This window comes from Ornithodoros turicata, chromosome 3 (assembly GCF_037126465.1).
Source record: "Ornithodoros turicata isolate Travis chromosome 3, ASM3712646v1, whole genome shotgun sequence".
NCBI lineage: Eukaryota > Metazoa > Arthropoda > Arachnida > Ixodida > Argasidae > Ornithodoros > Ornithodoros turicata.
This window is the reverse complement of record NC_088203.1, coordinates 25,737,396-25,751,430: the sequence shown is the minus strand read 5'-3', so window position 1 is coordinate 25,751,430 and position 14,035 is coordinate 25,737,396. Positions and strand designations below refer to the sequence as shown.

Here is a 14,035-nt window from a genome sequence, read left to right as displayed (position 1 = left end):
TAGTATGTTTATGTGCGTGGGCGACGGTTGAGAACGCGCGTAAAGACGCCTTTCTTCAGGATTTATGCCCCCGAGAGAACATGTGCTACAAATTACTAGCATTACAGCTGCGCCAGAGACATATTTTAATTTCGTGAGTTGCACCAGATGTGCATGTCTACCCGAACTAAGTCCCTCATATACTAATGAGAACACGATGTTCGTGCCATGTCAAGCATACAGGGCGGCGAAACCCTCACTAGGGACGCCTCTGTGCCTCCTTTTCGTGGGGATCCTCGTTTCGGTTTCGTTTCTCTTGCTTACAGAAAAAAGTGTAATTTTGGGTGCGTTTTCTTATTGAACTCTGGCAACTCCCAGTTACTTTGAGCCGGCGAAAACTAGCCAGAGTAGCCATGGAGAGACAACTGTTCTCTACTCTGCTCTGAAGAAGGGTAGCCGTCGTTATGACGTCACACACAAGCTAGCAGACGACGATGCGTCGTCTGCTACCAATCGTCCTGTTGACAGACAATTTGAGTGGTGTTCAATTTGGGAATGTAGGACTGGTTATAAACTGTCGAACATTTTCAAACTCTGCCAGAGTGCACGCATCTGTGGTAAGTTCTTAAACAGACAGTATGCCACCACTTCCATATCGTCTCGCCCGTTAGGCCAGCCCGCCATTTTGAGCGCAGAGTAACTCTAGCCATTCGAAAATTACGGTCAAAGGTGGCTAATCTGGAGTCACGTGATGATAAAGTCCCTGACGTCGTTACCCAATTCCATGGCTGCTCGGGTTGAATAAGAAAACGCGCCCATTGGAATGAAAATGCGACTTACTTGAAGCACATATGTCGCATTCACAGTGCATTATCAGGAAAGATCATCGCTGGTAAGCCTTTTACGCGTACAATGCCTTGATGCGCAATCTGCGTCTCTTGATATGCAATCTGCGAATACTGCTCGGAAATATCCCCACGGCACGGTTCGTTCAGTGAACACCAGGAGGCGACTCCCAACCTTCCTGGCGCCAATATTAAGTTTTTTTTTTAAGCGGCGCGCACATGCTCAGTCCTTCAGACTTCCCTTAACGCATGTGACAATGATAATTATCATAATCGTCTTCATGTGTACAATTTTTTTTAAATATTCACGATGATTATGGACTATAGTGGAAACTTCCTGGTGCAAAAAGAGAGCGTCGAGAGAGTTGAACTACGCTTGAAGCTAAGGGCGAATAAGGTCGCGCCTGAAAGCCACGATTCTGAGAGGATTATACGATGGTCCCTGAAAGGGACGCGACCTTTGGTCCTACTTTTCTTTCAATAGGAGGCAGCGAACAAGTGCCCATTCGTGGGTCCCAGCTCTCCCCTTCAGATTTGTTTCGGTTTCAGTCTGTCTACCAACGTCATGATGACGTTTCTCGGGTAGAGGTCTATTCCGTGAGAACTTCGCTCGTGTGAATATGCTATAAAAGAAATATTCCCTTCTTCATGGCTGCAGAAACTTCCATCAATTATTCTACGTTCTTCATGCTTGTAAGGTTCCTGTACATGTACCGCTCAACATATAGTAAGAGTGGAGACAAGAGCAGCAATTCCTTCAGCGTTCCTTTTTGTCCGATAGTGCCATACCTTGTCGACCGGCATCGCCATCTTCGACATGGAGTACGACGACTTTCTCGGGACATGCGACGGGAACAAGCATCCACTCATGAGGGCTGTCGCTAGGGGTGTGGCCATGGTGGAGTCCGCAGGCAAACCGTGTGATCCTCCTCGATTGCACAGACTCTTCGACCGATGACACCTCCTTTATTTGCTTTGATTCAAATCACACTACTGTCTTTATTTTCTCTCTATCATCGTGGCCGTGATGTATTATATATAAACAAGAATGTTGTATATGCTGCAACATTTAAACAGCTCAAAGAGTGTTCGTAGCAAAATAATTAATTTACAGTTGCCACCTTGAATGTAACAAACACGAATAAATCTTCTGTTTTTCGAAGAAACAATTCGTCGTGAAATATTCGTTCCGTTTTATGGTTTGCTACAAGCTTAGCTATTCTCGCAAGGTTACATCCACTTTAAAGGAGCAAGGAAGGCACTTCGAATATGTACTTCTTTTTTATTCCATGAAAAACATACTATTTTCGGAAGCTGTCACGCAAAGCATTTCCATAGGCAAGCGCGCATTTCCTGAGAAAGTTAACAAGGGTGCGCGCAGCGGCGGCGACCTGTCTCAGGTCCTTGCAGTGCCGTGTGACGTCAGATCATCCGATCACTTTTATTGGCTACCGATAATCGTCTGCTACAGTTGTCTGCTACTGCTCTGCTACTGCCTAGCAAGGCGATCAGTCGGCTGCTTTGATTGTGTCGGACGCGGGACGAGCAAATACTGCAAAAAAGATAGGAGAGAAAAGAAGGCGCGCGCCTCATTATTGGTCGGTTGACGTGACGTCACAGATCCCCGAGATTGAAAGCCCTCTTGCGCGCACCAGGACCGCTCGCCGCACTCGTACTTTTTCCGCGAATATGTACCCTGTGGCTTGTAACCCCGATTTGTGTTTCTCCTTGCACATTTTATTTCGGTCCCTTCCATGCTCCTTTATCAAGACGTCAAATAACTTATGCGCAACGTGTGGCACTCAGCACAAGGGGTCCCATCTGAGCTTCTTGTAATACGTTTAGAATTTGCTGGTCTACAAACGGCGGGATTCTTGACCACCGGTCACGGGTCAGCAGGATCAAATTGCGCACCCCATCTGTAAAGATGCACAGAAAACATGATGGATCTGTGTTATTCAGGCGAACATGTAAGAAGGTGGTTGACTAATACGGTTGTGCCTGGTTACTATGGAAATGGGCGATCCCCTGCTGAGGCCGTCTCAGAAACGATCCGTCTGTTGTAACGGAAAACATTTAGTCAACAAGAAGCAGAGCGGCCTTGGACACTCATGTACGAGGTGTGTTCAAGTCAAACCGGGACTTTTCGCTTTTCGCAAAAGTAAAATTAACTTACAGGCGAGAAATAAGTTTTTGTTTTTCAACGTAATCTCCACCTGCACTAATGCACTTGTCCCAGCGTTTCACGAGGGCTTGGATGCCAGCAGCGTAGAAATCTTTACCGGCGCGTAGCAGCCATGATCGGACCGCATTCTTGACCTCGTCGTCGCAGCTGAAGTGGAGGCCACCAAGCAACGCCTTCAGTGGCTCGAAGCGATGGAAATCGCTAAGGGCGATGTCTGGACTGTAAGGGGGATGTGGCAGCAACGCCTAGCCACGTTCCTGTAAGGTGCGTGTCGTGAGATGCGCAGTATGCGAGCGTGCATTGTCTTGTAGGAGGAGGACTCCTTTGGTGATGAGCCACGGCTGCTTTTGCTTCAGCGCCTTATGCATATCCCTGAGAACCTGGTAGTAATATGCACTATTGATGGTGGTACCACTGGGCAGAAAATCAACATCAACAACGCCAGTCTTGTCCCAGAAAACCGTGGCCATGACTTTACCCGCAGACGGGGTGCTTCGGAACTTATTGGGAGCTGGCGAGCCCGGTTGCTTCCAATCGTCCTGCACTGATGTACGGCTGTCTCGGAACCGTTTGCACCACTCAAACGCTTTGCTGGGCCTAAGTGTATCGTGACCATACTGAGCCTGAAGTCTTCTATGAATTGCAGACGAGTTTACGCCCTCATTCACGAGAAACTTCATGACAATTCGCTGTTCGATGTGCGCGCTCACCTCGTTGTCGGCCATCTTGTCCAGCACGAGTCTTCTGTTTTGCACAAACTTTGGACCACCACGTGGTGAATGCGGAGGCCTGTCGTGTGTGAAAATGACGAAAAAGGAGTAGCGCGAGCCATTTGTACACTCAGGAGACAGAAAGTCCCGGTTTGACTTGAACACCCCTCGTGTATGCAGCACGTCTTATACGTATATGTACGCGTGTATGCACTCACTGATATCATGGTCCTGATATCATTCCCTTATCATGCAGAAACGACGTCATCCATCTGCCCCTGTAGCCCTACCTGGCAGTGAAAGGGATAATATACACTCTTAAAAATGATGGTGGTGGTGGTGATGTTGAAAGGGCTTGCCGTTGAAAATGAACTTCACCACATAGCACGCTCCTAGCCAACCATAATCTCAAATGATATCGTTATCTGCCCTGGTGCGTTGAAAACGGGAGGCGTACGCCTTTTTTGTGACAATTATGAACCGCATAAGTGTCACAAAAAAGGCGTACCCCTCCCGTTTTTAACAAATCAGGACAGATAACGATATCATTCAAGATAGTGGTTGGCTAGGATCGTGTTCATTTTTGAGAGTGTACACTCTAAAAACAGAACTTCACCGCAGAGCACGTAGTGCGCCAATCATTGCCGCGGATGATAGGGTTATCGCTTTTGATTCGCGGAGAGACAGAGGCGTACGCCTTTTTGTGGCAATTACCATATATCCAAATTGCCACAAAAAAGGCGTTCGCCCCCCTCTCTCCTCGAATCAGAAGCGATAACCCTATCATTCGTATGGCGTGCTATGCGGCGAAGCTCTGTTTTAGAGTGTACGTGGCACTGCCTGTATTCTACGCCACTTTTGCCATTTATGGCAAGACACTCGTCTACCATCATAAACAAGACAAAATTACGCGACGGATCCAATACAATTCAATACGCAACAAATATTCCCTGAGAGAAAGGAAACAGAAACAAGGGAAAGTTTTCTCATATACCAAAGAGGCCCATGCGAGAAAAAAAATCGTCTGAAATATGTAAACATTCAGCAGCATTTACCTCCTTCCCAGCAGACATGTATGAAAGCCCATGTGGAGTTGTCAGTCGCTAAAACCTGTTGGTACATCGAACCTGCACGGGTATACGAACATCCAAATATACGTCAACTGAATCATCTTTGCATCATCCTGGTGCGGCATTCAAGACCATAGCTCCTTCGCGACTTAAAGCCACGACATATCGTATGTCATCGTTCTCGGGAACAAACATTACGAAATGGTGGCGCTGACGACGGTCCAGACGATGGTCCACACAATGGTTCTTCACTCTAAAAAAAAAGAGCTTCACCAAGAGCACGGCGCGCGCTAACCATTGCCACGAGTGATAGGGCTATCCCTTCTGATTCGAAGAGAGGGGGTGGCGTACACTCCTAGAAATGAACTTCACCGCATAGCACGCTTCTAGCCAACCATCATCTCGAATGATATCGTTATCTGCCTTGGTTTGTTCAAAACGGGTGGCGTACGCCTTTTTTGTGACGATTATGAACAGCATAAGTGTCACAAAAAGAAAAGGCGTACGCCTCCCGTTTTCAACAAACGTTTTCAACAAACAACAGGGCAGATAACGATATCATCATCGAGATTATGGTTGGCTAGGAGTGTGCGATGCGGTAAAGTTCATTTTTAAGAGTGTACGCCTTTTGTGTCAGTTATCATACATCCAATTTCACAATTTTATCATTTATCCAATTTCACCCAAAAAGGCGTACGCCCCCTCTCTCTTCAAATCAGAAGCGATAACCCTACCATCCATGACAATGAGTGGCTCCGCTCTATGCGGTGAAGTTCTGTTTTTAGATTGTAGGAACAAAATTCATGTTACATGCTTATCGACCTTTTTGCTCTTTATGCATAGCTGCTTAATGTACCATTGACAGCTATGAGCAGTTATAATGAGGGTATGAATTAACTCGTCAAGAACGTTCCAACTACTTTAGTATGAGGTTATTCCGCTATGTGCCGTCCGTTAGCGGTTGGCATAAATGATGTACGTCGAAGGTGTCAGCAAGCCGTCGCAAAGCACAACGGATCAAAACACAGGACAAAGAAGAGAGGATATAACACAAGCGCCCCTTCCTTACTTGACAAAAACAGGCCCTGTTCGAAATATTGGCGCGTTAGTTACTTAGCACCAAAACACGTGTTTTTGTGCGCTGTGCTTATACGAATGAGCCCTAATGACTACGCTTGTCAAGTAGCTAACTCGCCAATATTTCGTACAGAGACTGTTCTGGTAGTGTAGATCTTGTAAAAGAACCTGCTCTCTACAGAATGTCAGCGACTCCCGGTCTTATATGCTTTTACTTTTGATTTACTTCGGTAAGTTATACGTGTTTCGACTGTTGCTCAACTATTGTTCAGGACTCATTCAAGATGATGCTTCATTACTGGGGAGGAAAATCGTGGAACTCCTTGCCTTTTCATTTGAGGGAAGATGCTCGTTCTAACAATGTCAGGCGCCTACTTATGATGTACTTATTAAACAATCGTGAAAATTTCATGATGAGTTGTTAGCTGAGTGCTAGTCGTTCAGTGTTTATAGAATATGTGCGTCAGCAGAACAGACTGTTAACTGTCAGATTATCAGTCGTGACATGCTTTGAGCCTTGAGCGTTTATTAATCGTCGGTTATTTCACCCAGGAAGTTGTGCAACAGTTACGCGCACCGCTCACTTCACTTTTAATTTCTTCCTTATGTTCTCAATCATTACTTGTCGTATTTTATATGTGCGTGCGTATGTATGTTGGTGCGTACGTTTATGCACGTACCTGTGCATATATGCTTAACTGTAACATATACAAGCATATAATTACTGATCCTCTGTTATATGTAACTTGTATGGTTTGCGGACTGCATCACAGGCCTTTGCCTCGCAGTCCACAATGGTAGCAGATTGTTCAATGTAATTTGGAAACAATAAAGTCAAAGTCAAAGTCACGGCAAAAAGATTCCGTGCAGGAGGCATGTATTGTGTAGACATTGTACGCATACTTCAAACAAATGAATGCTCACCATCACGGCTTAAGTACTGTACGTTGTCTTGAATAATGAAGGGCAGAGTTTCTCTCTTGGAAGTAAAGCCAAATATTCTGCAAGAGATTCGCGAATGTACATTACGCTCGCGAATGCAGACCGTGAGGAACGTGGTCCTTTCATGAATACGGATTGACAGCGGTATACGTATAGTAGCCGCTTGTGATCCTCACGGGTGCAGAAACACAATATCTGGCACTGCAATCACTGCAATCTGGGCTAACTCTAAATTAACGAGTTACAACCATGCTACCCTGCCCTGGCTGGCATCAATATGAATTCACCTGCCTGTCTAATTTTCGAAAAAACGCATCGTAAATGTACATATTGTTCTGATTTCCGGTTTTAAATCGCGTCGTTGGCAAGGCATAAAAATAACGAAATGAAAGTAATATACAGCACTTGATGTAACACAGATTCCTTTCAAAGCAACCTTCGTGCAATATATATCTTTACTCATCTCGCGCCAGCAAAAAGCAGCGACTGGGGCTTACTTGTGTTTCTCTTTCCGCAGCATCGTTTGTTTCTTGAGGTCGTAGGATCGAATTACGCAACGTCCGTCTCCTTCAGGATACGTCCACGATTCGTACCATGGAGCTTCACTCAGCTTCAACAAGATCGAAATTTGTTATCAGCTGCTGCTGAGGAAGGACGTCAACCAATATGACCATGTTACACCAAAGTGTCCTTAAACTTAAACATAGTGTCAAAGTAATACTATTAATTAATGAATGACATAACAATACTAATGAAAGTACTACGGGTTGGGCTAGTACGGGACAAAATCACCGTGAAGGGCGAGGGAGTTGAGACCCTCGTCTATACAACAAACCCCGCATATAACTTCGTACGACGACCAGAATTGACCTGTGGGTTACACCGATTTTCTTCAGCTTTTGTGCACAACTTGCTGTTAGAATTGTGAAGAAAACCATGAGAAGATTGAGACTCAAATTAAACTTATCCAGGCTGTACTCTAAAAACATGTTTTAAACTTGTTTGAAAAACAGGGCTCTCTGGGGCGCGTCATTATTTATTCACCAAATTCCAGCAGCAAATCACCCATGGGGGAGAGTGTCGCCCTTCGCGATAAGGCATCTCAATCATCATCGTCATCATCATAATCGAAATGCAGTCGATTGCCGTTGTCGCTCTCAGAAATCCACAGCGGTCATATTTCGCATGTATTTTTGTGTTCATTTTCCAATGCATACCATTCATTGCAGTACAGTAACAGAGAATAAGCATAAAGTTGTTTTTGTTGTTTGTTGTTAAGCATAAACTGCAGCCCTAATACCCAGTGTTATAATATATGTCGTTGACCGTACTATATAATGTTACGCCATCCCTGATTATCTCCAACGCGCCTTACCTTTTCGAAACTGACACTGTTGCTCGCTGGCATGGCTTCGCATGACTTCTTCCTTTGAGCCAGCGCTTGGCTTCCCCAGAGCAGGAACGTCAAAGGGAGGACCTTAGTTAACATGTCTCCAGTTTGAGCAGCGTGTCTGAAAATGCGCATTATTCGAGAACATGAAGAGTATGCTGTGCAGGAAAAAGTTCGCCACGCCAACTATAGTACATAATGACTTTCGACATAAAGACTAAGACGCGCAGTTAATCTCACAGCCGTATATGACATGCATTGAAGGGTGTGCATGGAATATGGTGGTAACCAAGAACAAAATTAAGAGAATTAAAACTAACAAAATTAAAACTAAGAAGGGAGCACCGCCGTTTGTTTCAGAATCACGAAAGTGTAGCGGAAGTGACGACATATAGCGCACGTCATATAGATCAGGTGACCGGAGCCGACCAATGTGCGATGAGACGTCGCCACAACTGGGACAAACAATTCAGCCCCCTGCGTAGATCGCGTAGACCGGCATAGATACTGGCAACGGACAAGTGAGACAATAAATTTCGCAGCAGTGTCGCTGCACGCTGTGAACTTATTTTTCTAGAAATAATTACGCTTCAATTAAGATACAATTAAGCTAAACGATCGGCCCGATTTCACCAACGCAGATTAACATTTGAACCCAGATCAACGGTGCTTTTACTTGAATTTAACGCTTAACTCTGCTTCACCAAAGGGAGTTATTGTCACTGAAACATTCATTATGTCACCAACTAACGTTTGCAAAAAATAATTCAGTGTTAAGTTCAAGTTATAGCATTTTAGCTACCCTTGGTCTCGATTCAGGAATCAGCGTTGGTGAAACCGAGCTGGAAGAGGAGAATTGTTTGTCCCAGTTGTTTCTCTTCACCCAAACTTCCGGAATCGCCTGGAATGACGTCACACTCACTCCTTATTTTCTTTACTCCTTGGATCATCATCACTTCCGTCTCCTTCGTCAAAAAAAAGAAAATGTACCCCGCAGCGCCCCTGAGCTTCTTCTGCTTCTTCGTCCTCACAGATACTGGCCTGATCCTGAACTGTCCCGCAGCAAACGCCTTCCCATAATCCTCCTTTTGTTTCCGATGCGCATCTTCTGTGTACATGCGCTCTTTCACTGCACATCTACCATGTTGATCCACGTCTGTCTGGCGGATTGAATGCGATGCGTTTTTATGAGCGCATTCAGTGTGACATGTCAAGTTCATGCGCTTCTGTCGCATTCATGTAAATGCGGATGTCTCGTGAACACACTGATATGATATACACCCATCCCAAGTTCAAACAGAGCACCCTCTCTTCAGAGAAAGACTGAATTACCCCCGAACATGAGGCAACCAAAATCCACGTATCACCTGTTATTATGGCTGAAATGCATTATGCACACTAAACAAACCAGAGGTAGGGGTGCCATAGACAAACCACCGCTACATAGTCCCGGAATGTGAGTAACACTTTTGGGGAATAGGGGTGGCCACAAGCATTGTTTATTTAGGCAGGCAAAAGATGGCGAGATGCACGGGGACCCACATTATGCATTGGACGTATCTTCATGAGGTAGACGGAGCCACCGCTGGAACTGAGACAATGGTTTTAGCTTTCCCTCGCATTTCTCTTGCTTTCACGAGACTGCTCTGTGTATCTAACTTGTTTTATATATTAATCACCTTACATCCTTAGCACCTTTTACTTCTTAAAATGCAAGGGGAAAATAATCCGAAGCTGCCCGACTCTCCACTACCTCCTTACTTTCTGCCTTAATTTGCACTGCGGACTGACTCGGCGAGCGCTGGCAGCACCGCGGAACACTACTGTCACGGACACAACTGTTTGCGTCCAGATTGAGGCATGCCATTTCGCAGTAAGTAATGAAGAACGCCAGTTGGGGCAAAACTGCTGCCGCAGCTGGTATAACAGAATATGGTACTCAGGCTTCGGGGTCCTAGAAAAGATATATTCCTCGCCGCGTATTTCACTGGGCATGCATAGTGACGGCCCCTTATTTGTTTGGGGTCCGCGCTTGGATACTTCGTTCGATAAGCAAGCATAATGAAGGAGACAGTACATACCAAGCACTTGATTTCGAAAAGAGTAAGTAAGGAAAAGTGACCAACTAAAGCAGAGTACCTTGAGCAGACTACTCAAGATACTCTCTGGAAGTTAGTCATGTTTACTGTAAAAATATGCCTGTCATACGACATTCCAATCATGATTGAATAAAATCGCGAAGATCGGACCTGCTGATAAAGATCGATGGAGGTGTTGTAAAATAAGTACAGATTCGATAGACACTAACGACGGCGCTAAGTCGTTCTACACTCTAAAAACAGAACTTCACCTCATAGCACACTGTGCTCCAACCATTGCCACGAATGATAGGGTTATCGCTTGTGATTGGAAGACAGAGGGAGGCGTACGCCTTTTTGTGGCAATTTTCATATATCCAAATTGCCACAAAAAGGCGTACGCCCCCAGTCTCTTTGAATCACAAGGGATAATCCTATCATTCGTGGCAACGGTTGGTGTACAGTGTGCTATGCAGTGAAGTTCTGTTTTTAGGGTGTATGACGCAAAAAAACACCATTCGTCCTCTCGAACAGCGCGTCGCAGCTCGACACATACAACCGCACAACTCAATAATGCTCGACTCACGTCCGTCCTGATTGCCTTGAGGAAACAAAAGATGGCTCGACGAAGCATAAAGCACCTTTACCAATCTTCTCGGTACCTCGCGTATACCCCAGACACACTTGTTGCACTGTAAGTTACAGGTGTCCCAAGCAAGGAACAAACACCTGGCCTCACATGGGACCCAGCCACGCTGCGCAAGGTGGAACTCTAATGAGATCCACGATCAGGATTGCGACTGTGTTCAGAGACAGATGCAAATTAAAATTTACGACAAACGACGTGGAAGCTACCGCCACAGCTGCATGTCGCATCTAGCTTAGGGACTGTCTGCAGGTTAGAGGAAGATACGTTGTGGATGCCGTACCTGTCCACTTCCTAGGTATTGATGGCGTCAGTGGGGTCTTACGCACCTGCTGTTACTGCCGCTTCGCCGACACATTCTGCGTTTACGATGTTTGTGCCATGAATTAGAGGCTGCGGGTTTCTTGGAGGCTACATATTTCAAAGCGAATAACAACAGAGGGGATTCTGCTGACGTCGAACTGAAACTTGAGTTATTTACCTCGTAAAATGTGTACATATAAGCATAACGGACACAGATAATCGGCATATTCATTGTAATGGCGATATTTTAGAAAGGTAAGGGTTACCAAGACACATGCGTATACAATATTCTACTATTAAACACTCTGAAAATTATCGAACAGTAGGAAAGACATACACTCTTGAAAATGAACTTCACCGCAGAGCAACCATCATCCCGAATGACATCGTCCTCGCCACCATAATTTGTTGAGAACTGGAAGCGTACGCCTTTTGCGTAAAATCTTCGGAGGTAACAATACGGGATTATGGTTTGCTGGGAGTGTGCTGTGCAGTGAAGTTAATTTTTAAGAGATAGAGTGCGGCCGAATTCCGTCTCGATGGTTATCTTTTTTTCAACATATCGATCCATCCATCCGTCTAGGAACACGAAGGCACACAGGAATGTCTCACTCTATGTAAATAGATGGTGGCGGTGGTGGTGAAGGAACTGCTTGCCTAAAAATAGAACGGGACCACTACACTCTGAAAGCTGAACTTCACCGCATAGCACGCTGTCCGGCAACCATTGCCACGAACGATAGGGTTATCGCTCCTGATTCGAAGAGAGAGTGCGGCGTACGCCTTTTTTTTGTGTAAATTTGGATACATGATAATTGACACAAAAAGGCGTACGCTCCCATCTCCCCACGAATCGGAAGCGATAACCCTATCGTTCGCGGCAATGATAGGCGCAGAGCGTGCTATGCGGTGAAGTTCAGTTTTGAGAGTGTAGACAGCCTATTTTTAAGCACTAACAGGGGGCGCTCCTGACCGCATAGCACCAGTGCATGGCACTAGCCGTAGGCCAATCATCTTCGCGGATGATATCGCTCTGTCTCCGGATAAGCTGAGAAAGGGGGCGTGCACCTCCTTATGTATCAACTTTGCTTCCAATCCGAAGTTGAAGAATGTAGAGGGTTGGGTCAAGATCCACTTGTCAAAAGTAACAACAAAAGTATAAAACACTGAAGCTTTCTTCAGTGTTGTTTTTGGTGTTACTTTTTTCCAATTCGAAGGAAAAACGATACCATTCTGAAGGTTGGCTGGACTAGAACGATTTATGCGACGAAGAGCGCTACGTTCTCTGTATTACCTTCGCTGGATTGTGCCGCTTTTCGAAAAACACAAGACAACTTGCTTGTATACGAGGGGCGTTCAAGTCAAACCGGGACTTTTGATTTTTCGCAAAAGTAAAATGAACTTACAGGCGAGAAATTAGTTTTATTTTTCAACGTAATCTCCAGCTGCACTAATGCAGTTGTCCCAGCGCTTCACGAGGGCTTGGACGCCAGCAGCGTAGAAATCCTTACCGACGCGTAGCACCCATGATCGGACCGCATTCGTGACCTCGTCGTCGCAGCTGAACTGGCGGCCCCCAAGGAACGCCTTCAGTGGCCCGAAGAGATGGAAATCGCTGGGGCCGAGGTCTGGACTGTAAGGGGGATGTGTCAGCAACTCCCAGCGAAGTTCCTGTAAGGTGCGTGTCGTGAGATGCGCGGTATGCGGGCGTGCATTGTCCTGTAGGAGGAGGACTCCTTTGGTGATGAGGCCCGGCTTTGCGAAACTGGAGGCGTTCATGAATGATAGTGTTCAACGTTCCCATAAAAAGGTCCGTCTTTCGAGCTAGTTCGAGACATGTTATCGGTCGGTCCTTGAGGATCAAGCGCTCCACAAGTTGGATGTTCTCAGGAACTCTGACACTGGGCTCTGAGCCGCCCGGGCCGGGATCGTCCTGCACGGATGTACGACCGTCTCGGAACCATTTGCACCACTCAAACGCTTTGGTGCGACTAAGTGTATCGTGGCCATACTGGGCCGGAAGTCTTCTGTGAATTTCAGGTGACATTACGCCTCCATTCACGAGAAACTTCATGACAATTCACTGTTCGATGTGCGCGCTCACCTCGTTGTCGGCCATCTTGTCTAGCGCGTGTCTTCTGTTTTGCACAAACTTCAGACCACTACGTGGTGAACGCGGAGGCCTGTCGCGTGTGAAAATTATGAAAAAGAAGTAGCGGGAGCCATTTGTACACTCAGGAGACAGAAAGTCCCGGTTTTACTTGAACGCCCCTCGTACATGCCGTTTTCACCGCTTCCGGTTTGTTGCCAAAACGACATCCGGTTTCACAGCAAACACGCTCTGCGCCAACCAGTGTGCCGATTGATACAGCTATCGCTTCTGATTTGAGGAGAGAGAGGGTCGTTTTCAACGAATCAGGAAAGCGAAAGATATAATTCTGAATGGCAGCTGCTTCCGAACGTCCTTAGTTGCGGAAGGACCGGAAGTCCCCGTGGCACCGGAAGTTGTGTCGGGGCTTGTGTATTTATTTATTTATTTTTTTTTGCTTTCGTGCTAGCGCCGCGAAGCAACTGTGGCTACGAGCGGCGTACAGATGAGGACAGATGGAGAGAGGACAGCAGGAAGGAATGGGGCAGGGGGGATTAGTATGCGTCCTGGGCCGACTTCAGGGGGAACCGTGCCGACATTCGTCTGGAAAGTCTTCGGAAAACCCAGAGAAAACCTCCGATAGCACAACCGGTGGTAGGATTCGAACCCACCACCTCCCAGTCAGCACGACACCAACGAGCGAGACGCCTTAACCCACACA

General features: G+C 46.1%; 3 protein-coding genes across 12 annotated transcripts in view; 1 reads left to right on the top strand and 2 right to left on the bottom strand.

Annotated features, from left to right (window-relative positions):
- LOC135388317 (cuticle protein 65-like) overlaps positions 1-993 on the bottom strand; it is a 49,912-nt gene extending 48,919 nt beyond the window's left edge. The window contains exon 1 of the mRNA XM_064617793.1: positions 820-993. The gene's annotated coding sequence lies outside the window, so the exon portion shown is untranslated. The remainder of the gene's footprint in view (positions 1-819) is intronic.
- Positions 1-1,987, top strand: part of LOC135388314 (uncharacterized) — a 37,151-nt gene extending 35,164 nt beyond the window's left edge. For all 7 annotated transcript variants that reach the window (XM_064617786.1, XM_064617787.1, XM_064617783.1 and 4 more), the window contains one exon: positions 1,606-1,987. In XM_064617786.1, coding sequence (XP_064473856.1) covers positions 1,606-1,782 — 177 coding nt within the window. In that variant the 3' untranslated portion in view covers positions 1,783-1,987. The remainder of the gene's footprint in view (positions 1-1,605) is intronic.
- On the bottom strand, positions 1,775-11,284 carry LOC135388315 (uncharacterized). Of its 4 annotated transcripts, XM_064617790.1 has the most exons (7): positions 11,206-11,222; positions 10,863-11,076; positions 8,184-8,319; positions 7,306-7,418; positions 6,791-6,867; positions 4,775-4,846; positions 1,775-2,743 (listed from the first exon to the last, which is right to left on the bottom strand). In XM_064617790.1, exons 3-7 carry the CDS (start codon positions 8,295-8,297, stop codon positions 2,607-2,609), a joined length of 513 nt encoding a protein of 170 aa, XP_064473860.1. In that variant the 5' UTR covers positions 8,298-8,319; positions 10,863-11,076; positions 11,206-11,222; the 3' UTR covers positions 1,775-2,606. The 4 variants fall into 4 exon arrangements, with proteins under 4 accessions (XP_064473860.1, XP_064473861.1, XP_064473859.1 ...); XM_064617791.1 differs by lacking the exon at positions 10,863-11,076 and having other exon boundaries at positions 11,206-11,284; XM_064617789.1 differs by lacking the exon at positions 11,206-11,222 and having other exon boundaries at positions 10,863-11,184.
- Positions 11,285-14,035: the final 2,751 nt, after the last annotated feature.